Below are 21,456 nucleotides of genomic sequence, written 5' to 3'. Positions count from 1 at the left end.
TTCCTAATGTCCCCCATGGTGCTGAGCTGCATTTATTGCTATAAATTAAAAAGCTTCAGTTTCAAAACTCTGAAGCTCTTGAAACAGGGCAGGGTTGGTGGTGGGGGGAGGGGGTATGTATTCAAGCCCTGAGGGAATCAACTGCTTCTAGCACAATCACAGCTCCTGGCTCCTGACGAATTCCCGCAGGTCTTGGAGCAGCTGCTCATCTCTGAAGTGATGGCCACAGCAAGAGGAGAATGCTTGACATGGTGCCTTCTCAGTGTAAGCACCGCAAGTCTTGGGACCCGTTTTCAACTGCACCTTCATAGATGTGGAGCCACACAAATTAATGCTTTGCACATTGTCTGTCTCAGAGATCAGCGTGGCAATACTAAGCCAATGATTAGGCCAGCCAGACACTCAACCTGTCATCATCAATTTAATGAATTACAAATCAAAGCATGTTCACAGCTCATGACATAATTCAGATACTTTGCCATCTCTTACCAGGACTACCCAAATCCAGATCTTCAGGAAAGTTTTGCCCAGACTTCACCAAAGTCCCAGGACAATCCTGAAGGAGAGCCATATTTCTTGTTTTTCTTCCAGAGACAGATTTCCCTGCACTGCACTGCTTTCCAACAGCAGAAGCAATCCTTCCAGGACCCAGAACAGATAGAGCCAGGGCAGGATTTTTTTTCTGGGCAGACTAGGATAAAACTACCCCAAAGACAACAACAAAAACTAGTGGACCAGACCATTTTCCTATGTCACACCAAAACACTTTCTTCTATATAAAAGGGGGCACATGCTAAAAGAACAAACCACTTCCTTATTATTGTAAAAAAAATCTGTGAACTGCAACTTTCGACTTATATTTTCTGAGAAGTTGGTTTAATTACTGTAGGCAAAGTTTTCACATGGCTTCTGCAGCATCTAAGGGAGATGTCCATAAGCAACACTCCCACCAAACAAGAGTCTCCTATTGGCAGATAAAGGCTGAAATTTCAGTGCATGAAACAGTTTTATAAGCTTCTCTAACAAGAACTTTGTTTTGAAAGCATTAAAAATTAGTGGAAATACAGAGCACAGGTTTTCTATACTTTCTCCCACCCCAAGGATTAAAGCAAAGAAATCAGCATCTGCCACAGCACTGTGTATGTGCCTACACAACTGATCACAGACGGCAGATATAATCCAAGGCTTACTTTGTACTCTCAATGCTGCTTTTAATCTAAGGCGTTGCACTTTTGGGTTAAGATAAAGCTTTAATACTGGACGTCTACATCCTGTTCTCTCAACCAGAAGTGAGGAAGTAGCTTCTGGCCAAATAAGGACACCTTCCAAGCCCTGCAGAACACAACATGGCTTTTATTACTATGACAAAACTACAAGGAGTTTGGTCTAATTTAATTCAATGCTCTGTTTTCTGAGTTAGAGCAGAAATGATTCTTAAAAGGCAAAAAGTAATTTTTGCCAAAAGTGCAGCAAAAACATAGGCCTCTGGAGATATTCTTGCTGGCTACCAGTCACCCAAATTCAAAAGCAGCTGTCACAGACTTTGGTGGCCTCTAGTGGCTGCTTTTCCCACATCCCAAACTCATCACATGATTTGGCTCCTAAGACTGCATCTGCTCCACCTCCCATCTGTGTTTGCTGGATCCCTACAAAAGTGGCAGTAGAATGAAATGATGATACTGGGAGGTGCAGCAGGGGAAAGATAAGGTAGGAGTTGTTACAATAATCCAAGATGCCACTTACTTGTCAATATCTACCTGTCCTTACCACCTATAGTAGATTTAGTCACCTGACAAGTACACATGGTGGCAAGATAGCTCTGATTCTTAAAATTATATTTTTTCCATTGATTTTCTAACAAAATTTCTTTTTAAACTGCAGTTTAAGCTATGATGTCTAACAGTGAAGTCAAGAACAAGATGTGTGTTCATGAAAGACTAACCTTCACTTAACATTTTCATTCAATTAGTTTGAGGATTTACAAGTTATAAATGCAGGTTTTTAAAGGTTACTTAAGCAGTTCAATAGTTCTTCAAAAGCACCAATCTGATGTGTGTTGAGCTGAACCGAATACAGAGCTCATGGGATCTGTAGTCAGCCCCTCCACCATGTATCAAATCAAACCCCTTGGAAAGTAACATTCATAGTAAAAGTTTCCAAAAAACAGCCTAACTTTTCCCAAGTTGGGTACAGTCCTCAGGTCCCACCACGTTGCTGAGATTACCAATAGAGCAGTGTGGAGGCTCAGCTTCAGACTGCACGAAATTTTACTCTTTCTGTATCAGTGAAGCTGAAATCTATGAAGGCTTTAAAAGTTGTTTAGCTGAAGAGTATGGAGACACTAGAATAGCAAGCTCTCAGGCCACACCAGACACTGCCCAGCACAGCTCTTGATGTTCTCCAAGTTTATGGTTACTCTGTCAAGCTGGAAAGTGCTACTCGAAGGATACAAAATGCTGCACAAGCATTACAACAAACAAGCCTCACCTCAAGAGGGAGGGCCAATGTGGTTTCTCAAGTTGACAGGTGAAAACTCAATCCTGAACTTCTGATAATTTTGTGCAAACTCCAGCTCCAGCCTGAGTTACACCAGATCCATTCCTCTTCAGCCTAAGCAGACCTGTCTGCGTTCACTGGTTTAAGTGAATATCCTCAAACAAAAAACACTGTATTTGCCTTTGACCAGTATCTTGCTGATGCTGCTGGGCTGTAAGCAAGGCCAGATGCAATTTATATGCCTCCATTTTTGTAACAGACTATTCAAGCACAGTTTTAATTTGATACTCTTTATTATGATATCCAGAAAAACAGTAACAAGGTGATTGCTTATTACAGCTTCCACAGACTGGGGCTCCAGACCTTATTGTCCTGGGTATACACACGCACACGCACACACACAAGACAACCCTTGCCACATGAACTTACAATCAAAATAAACCAAACAAATATAATGATTAATCAAGAAACAAAAAGGAGGAATCACCCGCGTGAGAACGCGAGTTACGTTTTGGCTTGGTTTCTAGTCTGGAGTTCAAGAGTCAAAATTCCTACCCTGTTACAGTATTCTTATTACCATGGGCTGAATTTTTACCTGTTGATTACAGTGCAAAATATAATCTTCAACATTTATAACCAATATATGGAGACACAAAGCTCAAGTTCTAGACCATAATTTGTCGAGTGCTATACAGCAAAACTACAGTCTAGAGATTCAGAGACCTTAAGTGTCCAGTTTCTCAAATGAGAAAGGCAGTAAAAGTGAACTGCAATATGCAAAGGAAAAACATCCAGGAATATCAATTTCTGCTAAACCAGTCAAGACTAATGTATTTTTTTTCAATTCAGTATATCAAATTCCACACTCTCATGTGTGGAATGAAGAAGTAACAACTTTGTTGTGGTGCATGACAATGCCTGATCTTTAATATTAACCACAATAAATACAGACAAAGAATGAATACTGAAAGACTGCTGAATTATAAAGCTACACTCTAGCTGCTCTGATTCTGCAAAAAGTTTCAAACACAAAAAGAAGAAAAAGGAGTTGTCATTTCTGGCACTCACATCACATATTTGCCATCCTTGAGCAGGATAAAACTGAAGTATTTGCAGAAACCTAAAATAAAAGTGACAGGACACATAGAGATCAAGTGTATTGGATTCAAAACTAGGTTGTTTTTTTTTTAAACCAGAAATAGGAGTTGTTGCCTTTTGAATTGGCAACATCAAAAGAACTTTCTTCTGAAAGGCAGAAAACAGTCTACTGCTGCTGGAGCCCAGCACTCCTCACCCATTGCTCACCAAAGGGAATTGACAGCAGCAGATGCTAAAAGCAGTTCCATTTCATCCACAACGGCACTTGCTCTGTGGATGTGAGCTATATCCTATATAAGTTGTATTGCAATGTATTCATCCTAAAGAGTTTCAGTTCCTATTAAGGAGGTTCTGATGACACCCAATATGTTGATGTGCTTATTTCTTGCACGTCTGATCCAGCAACAGTCCAGCCCTGCTCCTATTTTAGTTCTGAAGAGCACACAAAATTCCTTAATGTGTAGAGATCTAGGCTTATCAGACCAAAAACTGAGTAGTTCAGGGAACAGTGTGAAGAAGGGATCCACCACATCCACCACAACGACCTACAGTATATAAAACAACCCCACCAACAAACCAACAAGCATGGGCTAATCCAGTGCTCTAAAGATAATCTGCAGCTAACAACATAAGAAATTCAAATATGATGAACAGATGATAACTGACATCAGTCCTTTCAAGTCTCATTCCTTTTAAAGGATCTTCCAAATATTCCCCAAGCCTTCATTTTGTAGGACATCCTTATACTCTGCACCAGAAGTAGCCTAAATATTTGCACAACAAGATGACTATTACTACAGGCTGTGGGCATTAAAACACAGCCCCCCCTCCCCGGAATGCAGTATCTCTGTGCTCTCACCAGCCTGCAAACGTTACAAGCAACACGACTGTCTCTACTTTGTGTTCAAGTCCCTTCAATACTGAGATTTTCCAGAGAGAACAATTAGGACAGCAATGACCAACACTGCATAGGAAGCCTATTCAAGCTGCCAGTCTCCATCATTTACAACACAGGCCCAAAGGGCTGAGTCACAAATGGAACCGAACCCAAGTATGACCTAGGAATCAGCTGGTGAACTTCCTGAAAACAAAATAAGAGAAACCAAACAACCCTTCCCTCCATGTACCAAGACAGGCATATCATGCAATTCTTGCAAAACTCTGGAAGATTTACTTCCATACATAAAGGGTTTATGTGGAAAAAAAATCCCTCACCAAAAAAGCTGTAGTTTCCTGGCCGTTAAGGAAAGTAGTTTTGTTTGTTTGATCCAGGACAACCCACATTTTCAAAATTCCAGTTTGTACATCACCAGTATCATTTTTCACTGCTTGGAAACTCTGTTGACAGTCAATAGGTATCTCAGTACAGTAAAACACAATGAGTATTTCCCCTTCCCCCTCAATATCCAACAAAAATCCATTAATACTTAATGGATTTGGCATGTAGGAGCTACCAGAGACCAATCTCCCTTCTGGTAATGATGACTGGAAGCCTTTCAAGGAGATCACCCAACTCATACTGTAATCTAGTGTAATTTTTAAGCAACATGTCAATGGAAGGGGTAGCTGCCTTAGAACCTGATATATCTTTTCCCTGTATTTTTTTTCTTGTTGCTTATACATAACTACTTGTGAGCCTCTGGGATTACTATCAGACAACTAATCCAATGGAAAGAAAACCCCAAGCAACCCCTTGCACCAGCTCCCTGATCTAGCTCACCATGCAACCAGAAAGGCTTGTGCTAGCCAAGGCAAGGGACTGAACCCCAACTTTGGCAGTAACCTACATTACTTTCAGCTTAGCATGACCATGAAAATGCTCCCTTCCCTTTAATATCAGGTTTTGCCACCAACAAAATTACCTCATGTGCAGTTAGTCAGAAATCTTCAAAGAACAAAAGGACTGCAGATGTGTATTGCTCCTTTTTACAGAAGTCAATTACTTGTACCCGAGTAGTGCTCTGCTTATTACAATTCTGGCTAACATAACTCCATAAACGCAACTAAAATTTTCAAAGAAAAAAAGTATTTAGAAAAAATATCACATGCTTACAAATAACTGATTTTCTACATGCATTATCCCAACATACTTAATTTGCCATCAGCATAACCTAATGTTAGCAGAAATAGCCTAAGCATTTTCTCTGCTTGGCAAATTCCTTCATAATTCCTAACTTTGGACGTGGGATCACCAGAAAAGCTGTATTTCCAAAGAGTATTTCCACATTCATCAGTAATTCACATAGCAGAAATCAGTCTTTGCAACTAGTCAAAGTGTCCAGATGAAAACTAAAATTATTTTCAGCTGGTCTGAGCTCCTTGTTTGTACTTTGAAGTTCAATATAATCACTTTAAAAGTAAAATAACAGTTTTGATAGTGGATTCTGGCATAGAAACCAAACACACATTTGGGGGGCAAAAAAGGCTATAAATCATCTGTTGTTAAATCTTGAAAAGTTCTGAAAAGACAGGGCAAAAGGAAGGGGTTTTAAGACAAAAACCAAACCCAACAAACCCTATCCACTGTCTGTATAACTATTCAATTAAAATCCATGTATATGGACAAATCTTTCTCTTCACAGGACCTGTCAACTGACCAGGATAAATTACTGCAGCCTAGGCAAAAATTATTTTATTAGACATAGGAATAAAACGATGAACTCTTCAGACATTTCCATTTCTATTTTTCCTGACTCCACAATTAAGAAAACATGATTAGACTTCCATCTTACTGAATCCCAGATTACAAGCAAAGAGCAAAAAATGCAATAACATTTAAAAACCAGTTTTAAGCAATTAAAAAGAAATTATCCAGCCAGACAATAATCTTATGCTAAAACAAGCAATATCAAACTGGAAACATAAGTCTCAAAATCTTATAAGTTTATGAGTGTTTCCATTCCAAGGTAGAAAATTCTAAATCACTGCTTTTGCCTCAAACATAATAATTATGTATTTTTAGTTATGATACAAAAGACAGAAGATGCTGGCTTCCAATACTCTATCCAAATTCTAGAACAACTGTTATTATTCTATATTACTTGGCAGACAGCGACAACTCCTATAAGGCAAGGATGAAGATTAAGCCATTGTGGAAACAAAAGTGCTTTTGTTAAGGTCCAAAGGCCAAGAATTTCTGTCCATAAGGCCAAAAGGAGACAAAAAGCAATGTCAGTATTAACAGTCAAGAATATATTCTTTAGAAGTTTTTGGAAATTAACCTGAAGTTTGCATTTCAAGACTACTGTGAATGAGGTTTACAAGAAACAGTTTGCCTTAGGGAAACAACTATTACAACCCTCCTATAAGTCTTAAAGATCTCAAGAAGTACCTTAGATGTTCCCTTCATAATTTGTTCCTCCACCTGTTATGATTCTGAGAGCCCCAGTACAACCGGATATCACAACCAAACTGATTTAGAGTCAAAGTACCAGACTAGACACTTAAAATTTTCCCCCCTGGCTTAAGGTACAAGTTGAGAGCAAGGCACACAGGATTTGTGAAGGTCTTTCTAGAAACATCAGAGTTGAAATGTGATTTTCGGCAGCAGGTATATAATATATACAATTCTCTCAAAATTTCTGATTTCCAATTTTCCAGTTTCATGTCAGATTTCCAGAATCAGACAGATTCACAGTTCCACCACTTCAAATCAAGGCATGGCATAGCTACTTCTACTGAAGCAGACTGGGCATATTACAGGGCATGCTGCTCTAGAGTTCTCAAGCCAAGCAAGTATAAGTCTGCCAAGTCCATTTCAGGAGGTGTGAACCAAACACTTGGGAATCATGACTGTAATTAGCGGAAACATATAATAAATTATACTGCAATAACTCTAAATAGCACTAAACAATTGAAGAATGGATAGTTACTTGTAGAGAATATTTTGTACTGGAAACGTTTATTCTGAACAGTAAGCAATTGAACTGTAGAAGATACAGAATGCAGATTTATTACTCTGTTGGGTATAAATTCAATTATAATAACAGGTTTTAATTAAAATTATTTTATTTATCAGCTTGATTGCTCATAATTATCCTCAATCAATAAGCAGTTCAATACTTTGGTTACCTTGATAGACTAATTTAGCAACTTCTTCTTAAGACTCAAATAAATCTCTCACTCGTTCTCAAGTGCAATGGGTTGAATTATATCCATTACAAAAGCGTACAGAGGAAACATTATCTGCATATTAAACTGGAAAACTAACTGGATGAAGTTTCACATTGAATACAATTTTAAAAGATAATGGAAGAATTCTTAAATTGAGATTTTTCCAGTTGTAGCAAAGGGCACAATAAATCAGTTTTAAGAAGTTGTAGCTTCTAAATATTTTTTCATAAAAACATATATAGGAGAAATCAAACTATTCCTAACAGAGGTGAAACAAAGCAAAGCAGTTAGAATAAAGGAATGTTTCTCATAACTTGATCCATTTATTTAATTCCCTCTTCATGGAGCATTAATTGCCTCCCAAAACAAACACAAGACATTGTAAGAACCTCCACCCTCTAAAATTGGCCAGACAAGTTTTTAAAGAAGGTCCAACGCACACTAATTCTCCAAGATACACTTTAAAAGCACACACAGAAGCGAACAGTGCTACTCAAATCAACTCTTCCTATGATCATACACGCTCCCTTCTAATTTTCAAGTGCTAAAAGCTATATCTCAGAAAGGTTTTTTGTTCCTTGTAAGAGATTTCTAACCAACAAACAATAAGACTCTGCAACATTTCCGATTATTTCAGTTCTGTTTTAATGATATGGGGCAATTCTAAGAGCAGACATTGTGCAGCTAGTAACTACAAAATAAAGAGGTCTATTGGTGTGGTCTTGGAATCCCAATTTGAAATGCAAATTTGAGTCAAGGTAATTAACTGAAAAGCCAGAGTATCTGAAAACGCATACTAAGTTTTTACTTCAATTTTGTAATACTTCTTGAGGAACTTGGAAAAAGTGAAGGTGGTAGAACATCATATATCACCAAGATTACAAAAACTGGAGGGAAATAATACATTGCAACAGTGATCCTCATTAAGTAAGTTATTTCATCACAGTAAATGTTTAAAAAAGTGTCAATGTTTTTTAAAAAGTGTTGAATCCTCCCCTCAAGTATTTGAAGAGAGATAAACCTTTTTCCTTAGTCAAAATGGCTTTTTAAAAAAAGTTTCTCAAAACAACATCAATAATCAAAAAACATGAATTGTATTTTCCTTAATCCATAATATCTCTAGTGCTGAAGAGCCATCCATGTAAAAAGCAGATTCTTTGGGGACATTAGTCAATTAACTTAATAAACCCCAGTTTTAGGAGGATTTATCCTTCCTGCTGCGAGGTGAGTCCGCTCCATTTGAGGTCACTGTTCCATTTATTCCGTTTTCTACAAAACAAGAAAACATTTTTCAAATACAATGAGATGTTTTATATTTTTTTACATTTTTCTAGGTCCTACACAAACAGTCTTTTAAATTATTTTCTGACTTATCTTCTTCATTAAACCTCATAATTATCATCAGGAATGCAACAGTATAACACAGTTTTTACAAAGTGCAAAATTTAAAGTTTACTACAATAAATTCCAGTTTGATGATGCGGCCAGACACTGAAATATGTGCATTATATACACCAAGACTGAAAAATCAAGACTAGTTACAATATTTGTGAAAAAGTAAAACACAACCTGCAGATGACGTTCTGTGAAATTTTGGAGACACAGTATATACACAATTCCCTTGTATAGGTCTTAATTATTTGTTCCACCTATTTCATATTAGAAATTCTTGCTAAAATTACACTCCTTCATTTACAAGTATTTCATATATATAGGAAAGCCTTTATCTACAGATGCACATACAATTTTTAAAGCACATACTTTAAAAGACGGACAGAAGGAAAACACTAGTTCAGATTTGCAATGAGTATGCGTACATGGAAAGAGTACTTCAAATAGGTGGAACACAAAAAAGTGTTTTAAACAGTTCAATTACATATATTACTCTTTCAAAACCACAGTTTTGCTGCATCCTGTGCAAGTGTTCTGAACAGACAACATTACAGGAACACTCAAAACAGAAGAATAAGAAAGAACAGAGTTCTTTTCTTTCTATTTAAAATAAACAAAAAAATTCTTCAGTCTCAAGACAGGTATAGCTCAATTATTTTGTGAATTAAACCACAACTCCAATTAACTGATTTTTTCACTGTTCGTTTACTGCTTGCAAGTGTCCACTGAAGTTGGATGAAAACCAGCAAATTCATCAAATTATATGAATGAAATAGATTTGGAGATTTTGACTCACTGATTAAAACACCGTTAAAGTTTATATTTTAAAATTATTTGACATAAAAGACTTCAGTTAAATTAAAGAAACACCATAGTGAGTATGCAATGAACACGGAGCTCTGGTTAAATAGGACACTTCTGATTCAATAGGACCCTTTCACATAGGAAACTACCTTCACTCAATTATAAAAAAAATCCCCCTGTATTTTCTGATGAAAACAAAAAACCCCAACACCACACAGAAGCCAAGTTGTGATAATTACAAATCATCTAAAGGGAGTGCAGCAAAAAATCTAAAGCACATCATTTTAATAAAAAAGAAGCTTGGGGGAAATAAAAAATGGATCACCCACCACAAATCTCAGTTCTTGATGCAAATAGTCTTCACACACACTATGTTCAATATATCAAAAGGTGGAACAAGTTGGTAATACATGATTGGGAGAAAGGATCATGCTTAAAAAAGCTTTTGAAACAACTTCAGCAGTTTCAAAAAAGTCCAGAAGTTATTCAAGCTAGCAATTAAATACACAGAAGCTTAACTGATGGTACAACAGAAATACTGAAGTATGGGGAAACTTTAATTTTAAAAGAGGACATAATTTTTCTTGGAGGAAAGAGCATTCAGTTCATCTTTCATGCTCTTTCTATAAAAAGAGTGTGACATAATCAAAAAGTAAAACCTGGAGTCATCAGTACATTTCCAAATACTTCAACACAGGTTTAGACTAGTAAGTAGTTATTACCTCCCTTTAGACAACTAGCAAATTCTATTTTTTGTAAAAACAGTCCAACACAAGACTATTTACTGAGTGGATCATCAAACCATCTCTTTGCCCTAAAACCTCAGAATTTTCTGAAAATAAACAACAAGCCTGAAATTAATTGCAAGAAAATTTTACAAATAATTGTTTATGAGAACAGATCTAAAATTGTGTCTGTTCCCTTTCTATAAGTGAAAAAAACATAAGCATGACATAAATTTTGTTCGAGAACTGAAATGAAAGATAATAAAAATATCATGTTACAAACAGTAATTCCTTCATTTGGGTAATTAGAAAATCCAAACAATATTACTGTGTATTTTTTAAATCATTTTTCCCCACAGTAATATTCACCAATACTGTTTCTGTAACGGAGTCCTCTCACTTGCAAGTTAAATATAAAATGCTTCTTTAGCAACTCTATTAAAAAAGGCTCTGCACATCCTGAGGTTGTTTTTGAGAAGTCAAGGGAACAGAAAAACTGCAACTACAAACCTCTTTCTTTTCTGGAGGTCTTTCCTTTAGCTGATACAAACTTCTTTTTCACTGACTGAGGCTGGGAAGAAGAATGCTCTCTCCACCTCCGAAGCTGGAAATTAATGAACTTCCACATCATAAATGCTTGAGTCATGCAGATAGAGGCCAGCACGCTGATTCTAGAAACAAAACACAAGTGAAGTTTTATCAGTAAGTTTGTCACGCATGAGAGTGATTCTTTCTAGATAACACGAATTTTTACAAGTTCAGTTTTGTTCAGGTTATTTTTTATTTTTTTTGGCAACTTCCACCCCTTCCTCCCAGTAACATCCATTTGCTAAGCCATGCAAGTGTTTGCTCCCACAGCGCGACTGGGCTTAAGCACAGATGATCAAAACTGGATATATAGCAATAGTGAAGTCTTTGCCCATCAAAACTGGGAAGCACTAGGTTTGTTTCCTGCTCTCTTTTTCAGAATTACTCTCAAGGTACCAGGCAGCAACAGCTGAAAATGGTTTAAGAGTGTCTTGCCATTCTGAGTATCAGTTCTACAGGGTAATGCTTACATTGCCAATGTTTCAATAACTTCCTTTTCTAGATTTAATTCATAAGAAGGCCAGGTGGTTGGTAGAACATTCTGCATCATGTTGCAATAACAGGAGCCATAGCAACGACAGAGAGGCACAAATCTTCAACCAAGACCAAAGATGCTGTGGACATACCACCTTGACCTCTATAGATAAACTCACTGCAATTATATCCAGAATTCAATTTACTAAATCTGAAACATTTAAAATTAGTGTTTATAATTGAATATTCCTTTTAATTCTGGGTGTCTTTTGACAAAGAAGAGTAACCAGTTACAGATTTCTCAGCTGTAGACTGTAAATAATTCAATTCATTTCACTGTAGTTTAAAAGTTTGTTACATAAGCTATTCCCATTGATCCCATCAGTTGCATGAAAATACTCAATCATTCAGAATTACTGGCATTAATACCATACCATACCATACCATTTATATTGTGTATCTAACACAGGTTTACAGTACATGCTTAAGAACTGTTTCAGGTTTACTATACCTAACAGCCAGGACATTAAAGTTTCCAGTACTGAAATTCAGCTGCTGATCTTCTGCTCTTGCTAGTCCAAAGCCAAAAGTGAGGACTGAGAGAATCAAGGTGAGAAGCCTTCCCAAAACAAAAAGAACTGCCCATAGTGAAAATCTAGAAATAAAAACACCACAAACACTGAATGAATTTTCCATTCAAAACACATGCACTAACAAGACAAATGTTTACCCTTCACCATGCAAATTTGTTTGGAATATAAGAACTTACCTAAATTCATTGCACCTATTCCACATGAGTCTTGCATTATGTTCTGAAAACTAATTTCAACTCAATGGAAAGTGCTTTCCAGTACTATTAGAACATAAGCATGTTATTAATTCCTACAGGACTGGCTGTAGGATACTGAACCTATCCTGTTCCTTTCTCTACAAAACTTTAAAAAAAAAATTAGTACACATTGTGAGATTTTATTTCATTTTTATACTGCTACTAACATTTACTTAAACAGGCTAAAACAAGGTTAAAAAAACAGTTGTTTAAGAGATATAAGTACTAACACTTCTCTGGAGAACTGTGGTCTCTAAGAAAAACTGTTCGAACTTCCTTGTAATTTTGGTTTCTGGCTGGTCAAATGCAAAAGGCTTTAAGGTAGAAATTATATGAATTTAAAATATAAAGACTACTTACCCTTTCTGGTATTTTTCATCACTGAAGTAGAAAAGACGGGATATGTGGAAAAGAAATTCAACGAAGTAATGCAATACCAGAAGAACAAGTCCAAGATGGGTCAGACTATCAAAACAAATAAAACAAACATTCAGACATTTTGTTACATGTTTAAGAAAGGGAATGAAGCCAGAAAAAGTTTACAATTGACTTACTTCAGGAGATAGGCTCCAGCAATATGAAAGAGGTAAAGTCCAATGTAGACAATCTGGCGAAAGATATCTTCCTATTAGGAAGAAAAAAACAACCATGACTTATACACCATGTTATACAGTATGGTACAATGTTATCTATTATCACTATTCCCTAGTCTTGGAAATTCTTCTTTGTTTATCAATTACCTTAACATGGCCTGGTCTGGCCTGGCACTGAATTACTCAGCCTGGGTCATCTAATTCCACACATAACTCATTGCTTACTTAGCAATAATATTCAGAATCTTGTACATATGCTACTGTGAGAAAATGCATCAAACACAAAAAAGATGCTTTTTAAAAGGGCCCAGTTTTATTTGTTACGACTCTTGTGAATTTGTACAAGCCATTACAATACTTATTTTGTATACATATAACTGTATCATCAGCTCCTACAGTTCCACATGTTTGCTGCTAATCAGATTGTCAGATTGCTACAGAAATAAAAAAAAAAAAAACAGTCTACAAACCAAAATGAAAACTTTTCCTAGTGTTGGTGTTGATTTTAAAAATTCAAGAACATTCAAAATTCTGGCACACTGTTGCTAGCAAATACAGAGAATATAGTTATTAACTAGTCATGCTAAACCTCATGGTCACACTTCAATTCAGGTTTTAGCCAGCTCCATTAAACTGAACACTTCATGGAGACAAAATAATAAAGAGGGAGACACACAGCACGTGGAAAGCAGATTGTGCCATCTGTGAACAGAAGAATCACTAAAGTATGCCAGATCACAATAAAAATCTGTTTTGAAGCAGTATGCAGAGTACATTCAAGCTGTGCTTAAGAAACTCCTATTTTTTGGAAAAAATCCCCTAAAGTTCAAGGATCTTCAGCTTTATCTGGTATACATGCAAATAAAAAAGGCCTAACATTTTAATCTTGTAACATCTATAGTATGTTATTCAATACTCAATCTCAAATCCAGCAAACATATAGAATCAAGCACTTCTGACAACAGCAAACACCACACACAAAGCACCATACCACAAAGGGTAAGAAAAGAGATGAACAAAGACCTACTCTAAATTATCTGAAAGAAAACGAAAAAAAAATACTTCTTTGAGATAAACTAGAGAATAGACAGTACAAATAGTTAGTTTCTCCAACTACTAACAGGAGAAGCCTTTTACACTAACTTCAGAACTGAAGGTAACATTTCAACAGCCTATGCTGCCTGCTTAGACAAACTGGCAGAGACTGAAGGCCTACTGGAATAATGCAACCAGAGATATACATGCCTATACAGAGTACTGAAGTTAAGAAGTTCTTCCCTTGTCTGTGTCAGTAGTAAAGACAACTAGACCTGAGTAAATGCAGCCAGTTCCTTCAAGAGATGGAATAAAGCAAGGAAGCCAAGATGGCAGAGGTTAAGCCATGGTGAAAGAAATATCAACTATGAACTTGATAGAACAAATGAACTATTCTTTAAACTTAATGCAAAAGTCAGAGGCCAAAATTTCAAGTACTGACCCGATAAAACACTATTATTCAACATACAGCACTTAGACCACTTGTGACAGCTTTCTTGAACTTATGTTAAAAAAAAAATCTCCAGACTTGGCCATGAAGTTACATTTGAGAGGTACCATTAGCACAATATGGGAACATGAGCTGCAGTGCATCTGCAAAACAGTGTCTATACTGCATCAGACCAGCATAAAAACAATGCATCTCATTACTATTTTACTAAGCCTCTTCTAGGCTCCTAAACAAAGACCTATGCTTACATAACACCTATGTTTCATTTTCTTGAATAAACTCTGGCAGCAGAGATATAGCCTAGTCACACAGCAACAACAGTTACAGAATCGTTTGGGCTTGAAGAGCCGCTTGTACATCATCTAATCCAACCTTTCTACCATGGGCAGGGACTTCTATCACTAGATCAGGTTGCTCAAAGCCCCATCCGACCTGACCTTGAACACTTCAAATGAAGGGGAACCCACAACTTCTGTAGGCAATCTGTTCCAGTGTCTCACCATCTTCATAGTTAAGAATTTCTTTGTATCTATTCTAAACCCACCCTCTTTCAGATTAAAATCATTGCCCCTTGTCTTCTCACTACAGGCCCTGATAAAAAGTCTCTTTCCATATTTCTTGTAAGGCCAGTTCAAACAGTGTGAGGCCACAATAAGTTCTCCCTGAAGCCTTCTCTTCTCCAGGCTGAACAACGCCAACTCTTTCACCCTATCTTCACAGGGGGGCTGCTCCAGTCCTCTGTTCATCTTTGTGGCTCTTCTCTGGACCTGCTCAAACAGATTCATACCTTTCCTGTGCTGGGGACCCCAGAGCAGGACACAGTACTCCAAGTGGGGTTTCACCAGAGTGGAGTAGAGGGGCAGATCAACCAGCTGGTCACCGCTTTTTATGCAGCCCAGGTTCCAACTGGCTTTCTGGGATGCAAGGGTACATTACTAGCTTATGTCCAACTTTTCATCCCCAGTACCCCAAGTGTTCTGCAGGGCTGTTCTCAATCCATTCATCCCCAGCCTTTATTGATGTAGGGGATTCCCATAATCCACGTGCAGGACCTTGCACTTGGCCTTGTTCACATGGACCCAGTCCAAGCCTGTCAGGATACTCTAGAATGGCACCCCTTTCCTCAAGCAAATCAACTGCAACACTCAGCCTGGTGGCTCTGCAAACTTGCTGAGGGTGCACTCGATCCCTTTGCCTGATGAAATGTCAAACAGCACTGGTTCCAGTACAGATCCTTGAAGAAAATTGCTTGTTACTAGTTTCCACTTGGACATTGACTCACTGACTGTAACTCTCTGGAAGCAGCCATCCAGCCAGCTCCTTATCCATCTAACAGTCCATCCATCAAATCCATCTCTTTCCAATTTAGAAATAAGAATGCTGTGGGGGACCCTATGAAAAGCCTTAACAGAAGTTCAGGTAGATAACATCAGCAGCTCTTCCCTCATCCGCTGATGCAGTCACTCCACCATAGAAAGCCACTAAGTTAGTCAAGCACGATTTGCCTTTGGTGAAGCCATGTTGAAGAGTTTAAAACAGGAAAGTTTAAGCAGGAAAATGTATATGCAAAATGATCTTGAGCAACAACATGCGAAGAGCCTACTTAAATCGGTCAGGAAGGCAAGAAGTGTGCTACAAAAAATCTGAAGTGAACTCAGTGTTATGAGAACCCAAACACAGAAAACCCTCAGGGAAAAAATGCTGCTGTTAAAAATTGAGAACTGAAAAAAATATCAATACATAACTAACCAGAACTTCTGCAGAGGATAGTGGTACTTAAATCCCAGACTTTAATACCACTTTGATTTATAAAATTATTCACAGTTTGTATTCTACACCTATATCATGATTCATCAACTAGCTGTGATTTCAATGAGACTATTCAGACTACCAATTATGAGAAACAAAAAAAAAGTTTGAAAAGAAAATCTCACATTCATTCCTCAAGGGAAAATTCTTTCAGCAGATGAGAAACACTAGTAATTTTTATTTACACAACAGATATACAACAATTTTAATGCAATTAGAAATACTGAAATATTTACTGCAATTAGAAATACTGAAATAACTAAAATGAAAAAAGACCCCTTTCTCACATGGACATTTGAGCACCCCAAATTCCATCAAGAAAAGTGAGTAACACAAATCAGAATAGGGTAGGAAATCTAGGGTAACACATTACTCTCCAAGTTCAAAAGAAATTAACTACTCCACTGTTTGAGCTGCTTGCTCTGCAGTTCCTTCCATTTACATTTTGAACTTACTTTTTTAGTTTTCTGGAAGTACAATTCTGGAAAAGCATGAAACCAATATGCCAACTGTAAGATGTAGAAAAACTTCATTTGAAACCTGTGCAATACAGTAAGAATTGAACCACATTACTTATTATGAATAAAATTAAAACATTTCAGAAGCCTTCTAGTGAACACATTTTATCACTGTCTCTTAAAGAAAGAAAACATACAGATCCTTCCTGCCAGCCAACTTTAAACTAAGATTTTAAAAATCAAAATCATTGAGATAAAGCTTGCAAAAACTTAATTCTCTAAGTAACAGCCTACAGAAAGAGAACTTTGTATGCTACAATTGTCAAAGAATCGAGAGGCCACATAAATACAACCAAAAATGCATCAGTGACTAATACAGTTTTACAAACTACTTATTCCACACAAATTGTATGTGACACAAGCTAAGTTTAAAACCCCCCCTCCTCTCGCCCAGCAATCCCCCAAGGAAGAGGCCTTACGGAATCAGTGTGTGCGGATAGTCCCTCCACAGAGAGGTTGGATCTGATATATAGTTCTCCTAAAAGAAGAAAAAACCAAACAAAACCTCTCAATAAACTCTCAGAGATGTTACTTTCTAGTCAGAAACAATGACTGGAAATACATGTATGCATTTATGTATATGCACATGTGTACATACAAACACATGTGTACACATCTACATACACAAGTAAAAGCTGCAGATCTAATTTTTTTTTTAAACCCAAGAAATCACAAATAAGCAGAACAAAACCCACCCAAAAAACAACTCCCCAAAACAAAAGACAGTAGTACTTAGGAAAATAAAAAACAATCAATCAAATCATGTGTTTGTTCCATATAGAATGAGATGGAAGTTATTTCAGCATCTCTACAGCCTTAAGTCTTCTAATGTAAACTGCTGACAGGCTTTGAGTTTAACTAATAAAAGGAAAGTTTTTCCAGGAGTTACTATATTAAAGGAAAAGAAAAAAAAATACTCTTTCCCTTTACATTCAGCCACTAGCTTTAACCTGAAAGGACACATTGACTTCAGACTACAGCAGTGGGCCCATATACCCATTTCCTAGGCTCCAAAATGCTACATATAGTGCTTTTTAAACATTTATTTTATGTTAATAAGCCAACACAAAAAAACTACAGAGAATTAAGTACCATAATAGTTAAATGGTTTTACCTTACTCTGTTCACAGTAAATACACTCAAGACTCAGCAACAGCAACACTACTGGACTTTATACTCAGTTCTGACTACAACCTACACAGAATTCTTAAACTTGTCCCCACTTTAAAATTAAAACCAGCTAAAAACAGAAAAATAAGCCCAAACCATATTTATCAGCAGTCTAAGTGAAGCTTTTGAAATCACATAACACAAACAGAAGAGGGGGCATACTTACAGAGACAAGAATACTCGTTCCCCAAACACAGGAGAAAAGGTAGAATGCACTAAGTTGCCCAGACTCATTGAACTTGCTATGCTTTGTTTTTGAAAAGTGCATTTTCCTGTTAATTTTCTGAAATGAAAATCCACTGTTATTTATATGCTGCAGTACTTAACATTTACCTGGTAACTGCATTAGAACATCTAAAAGTTTTAATGCATGTTTTTACAGTTAAAAGCTTTAATGCAGAAGTTTACTTTTAAGTTAATAGTCTTAAGGTCTAATTAAAACCTGACCATTTTCTTGATGAAAGGAATTAATATTTTGTACTTACATCCAGTACATACTCCTGAATTATAGCGTGTATGATTATTGCTACAAGCATGTAAAAGAAAATCGTAGCCAAGTCTTTGATGCCATAGTGATAGAGAGAGATTGTTTCTGCAGATTGTTCTTCTAAAAGGCAAACAGAATGAGTTGTTAGGCATCAATACAGTTTAATGGCTAATAAGTTTGTTTCTCAGAGTGAAACTTTTCACAGAAGTTACCTTGTAGTCAGCTGAACAAATAAAAGTCAAATTAAACTGCCACCATAAACTAGGTCACTAGATTGTTTATAGTTTTCTCCATCACATCACAAACTCATTTTGACTCTGGAAAGAAGTACTATAAAACAAAAAACTTAAGTGCAGCACTTAGGAAGCTTACCCAAACGCATTGAAAGCAGACAATAAAAATATGTTAAGCTATCACCCCGCTTTGACTATTAAAGACTGTCACTTGCAAAGCCAAAGTAAGAATCTGTGTGAACTTATCTACCAGTCAGATGGTGTTTTAGCACTAATGATGAATAAATATATCAGAACAGAAACACTGTCTCTAACCTAATTAATTAAAATGGAGTTTTAATAGAGTGAAATCCTTGAAAGCTGCTTATTATCTATTCAAATTGACAAATTCACCTACCATCAGTCTAGAAAGCATGGCATACCAATAATGTCTGAATACACAGTCTCATAACTAACCTCCTGCAAGATACATACCTGTGGCAGGAATGGTAACATTATACTGAAGTGTAACAAAAATGACAGCTGCTTTTGCTGTAATCTGAAAGAGGAAAAAAACAAATTCTCATGGAAGTAAGCTACATTAAACTGAAGACATATGCCAATACATTTAGCACCCTTGCCCAGCACATTTGTCCCCTCCCAAAAAAGTGATCATGTTATCACACCGCTTCACCTGACTTTTCAAAGGCAGCACACATTGCCTGGTCTGTATAGATTTGTTTACAGAATACCAAACCTCCTGAATGAAATATCCTTGAAAATGCCACTTACAAATAGTCTTTCCTACAACATTAAATTGAAAACGTGCTACAATGCTTTCCTCAGTCCATACTGTATTATTACATTAACAGAATGTACAATATCATGGAACCCCTAGACCATGATGCATTCAGCAATGACCGAGAATAAACTTTATTTAAAAGTACTTTTTTTTATTTGACAAAATTTGAAAGTCAATTATCATATTCATAAAACTGTGAGTGATCTGAAAAATGTGGACAGGGAAGGAAAAAAAGCATAAAGAACAGAAAACCATTTCAGGTCAGTGGCATACCAACTCAATACAATTAGCATTCTTTTGACCTTGGGGATCCTTTGGCAAGATGCGTAAAACAAATGTGATTAAATTTAGCAGTTGCGGTACTACTCCTTTATGACTGGTTGTAAGAAAAAGCAGAATGAATAAAAGCAATTTGGAGGGAGGATGTTTGTCCTAATGGCTTTTTTCTGAGGGTGGAGATATTCTAAAAAGCCTAGTAAATAAGCAGGAGTACAAGTTCTTATTTGTCAAAAATCAGAAACTTATTTTTAACTTTAATGCATCTTAGTTGAATTCCAACATGAAACAACATGTCTTAACAGAAGGAAAAATAACCGTGCTTTACAACAGCATTTGTGATCTGATAGTTTTTCATTGCTGTAAAAACCTAGCATCTTTGTGGCATTCATAGGGCTGATGAAAAAAACAAGCTCTTTTATGAATCCTGGAAGGATACATCGAGTATCTGAAAATAATTATTAGGTTACTACCAGCATTAATTATCATTCACGGGAAATGAGATTAAGTTTTAAAAGCAGCTCTTTGTCAACAAGCCCTAAATTTTCTATGAAACCCTGAATACATGGCAGACTGTTCAGTCCATGTAACTTCAGGGTATCCAGCTAGTTTGCCTAAATTAGCGAGATCACCTCGGGTTCCCTATCCATCAAGGGAGGATGGATGTCCTCAGAGGACAATTCAAAACACCAGTCAATTCTCAACTGCCCTTCGAAGCTCTGTCAGCTACTCTCAGTACTAATACAATTGCACAAGTCAGGCAGTGATTTCCAAGACCTATATCAAAGCCTTAAAAAAACTGCTACAATCTTCTCAGCCACATCACATCTGTACCAACAAAGATATATGGCCTCTCTACACCATGGTAGAAAAAACATGGGGTAAAAAAACTGGAAACAAAAGAATTCAGAACACATCCAATCCCCCACAAAACTTCCAACACTACCAATAATACTGTTAATACAGTAACTCTGAAGTAGGCATAAAAGGTAAATGTCTAGGTCCACTTCTTTAATGTCATTCCCCAGAAAACCACCATACTGGTGGTGTCTTGGTGATTTCTAATAGCAAACTCAAACATAACACCTTTGTTGGTCTGTCCTGTTTTTACTTTTTGGGTATATATGTATACATACATATATATGTATCTGGTTTTCCTAACTCCACTGGGCCTTAGTGCTGAGCAGTACCGATGGCTGGATAAAACTATTCTGAAAACCACCCATATAACAAAAAGGTCCACAGCCCTAAACAAATATCTAAAATAAAGCCCAAATACGTGTCTAAACAAACGTCTAAAATACCAAAAAGCCAGAAACACTTAGCCAATGAACTAATGAACCAATGAACTGATTACTCTGATGATCAGTGATCTTAGTTTCAGTGATCTCAGTCTTCAACGACCTCAGATCATTGACAACATTTTGGCAGTCCCACAGGTAAGTCACCTTTTCAGTTCTCTCAGAAGGTAATCGAGAAGAGCCAAAAAGGCACGTTTTAAAACATCTGCATTCAACATGGGTTCCCAGAGAGCGCCTGGCCCGCAGCAGGGCCGGCCCTCAGGCCGAAGGGAGAGCTCCCCTC

At 36.9% G+C, this 21,456-nt stretch overlaps 1 protein-coding gene across 1 annotated transcript; it reads right to left on the bottom strand.

Annotated features, from left to right (window-relative positions):
- Window positions 1-7,521: 7,521 nt before the first annotated feature.
- On the bottom strand, window positions 7,522-19,413 carry TRAM1 (translocation associated membrane protein 1). Its single transcript, XM_029959305.1, has 10 exons — window positions 19,290-19,413; window positions 18,581-18,702; window positions 18,262-18,378; window positions 17,345-17,403; window positions 16,863-16,947; window positions 13,074-13,144; window positions 12,880-12,984; window positions 12,202-12,345; window positions 11,139-11,299; window positions 7,522-8,976 (listed from the first exon to the last, which is right to left on the bottom strand). Exons 2-10 carry the CDS (start codon window positions 18,629-18,631, stop codon window positions 8,903-8,905), a joined length of 867 nt encoding a protein of 288 aa, XP_029815165.1. The 5' UTR covers window positions 18,632-18,702; window positions 19,290-19,413; the 3' UTR covers window positions 7,522-8,902.
- Between the last annotated feature and the right edge of the window lie 2,043 nt (window positions 19,414-21,456).

This window comes from Manacus vitellinus, unplaced genomic scaffold (assembly GCF_001715985.3).
Source record: "Manacus vitellinus isolate BGI_N305 unplaced genomic scaffold, ASM171598v3 scaffold_1_pilon, whole genome shotgun sequence".
In the NCBI taxonomy this organism is placed as follows: domain Eukaryota; kingdom Metazoa; phylum Chordata; class Aves; order Passeriformes; family Pipridae; genus Manacus; species Manacus vitellinus.
The sequence above is the reverse complement of the archived record's forward strand: the minus strand, read 5'-3'. Positions and strand labels throughout refer to the sequence as shown.

Bases quoted from the DNA above. Each gene is read 5' to 3' on its own strand.
- TRAM1 (XM_029959305.1), bottom strand. From the start codon at position 18,631: ATGCTTGTAGCAATAATCATACACGCTATAATTCAGGAGTATGTACTG. The intron at 12,346-12,879 runs GTAAGTAGTCTT...TTTTATTTCTAG, and splicing joins GATGAAAAATACCAGAAAGG to ATTTTCACTATGGGCAGTTC. The intron at 8,977-11,138 runs GTTTGTAGTTGC...CTTGTTTTGTAG, and splicing joins GACCTCCAGAAAAGAAAGAG to AAAACGGAATAAATGGAACA.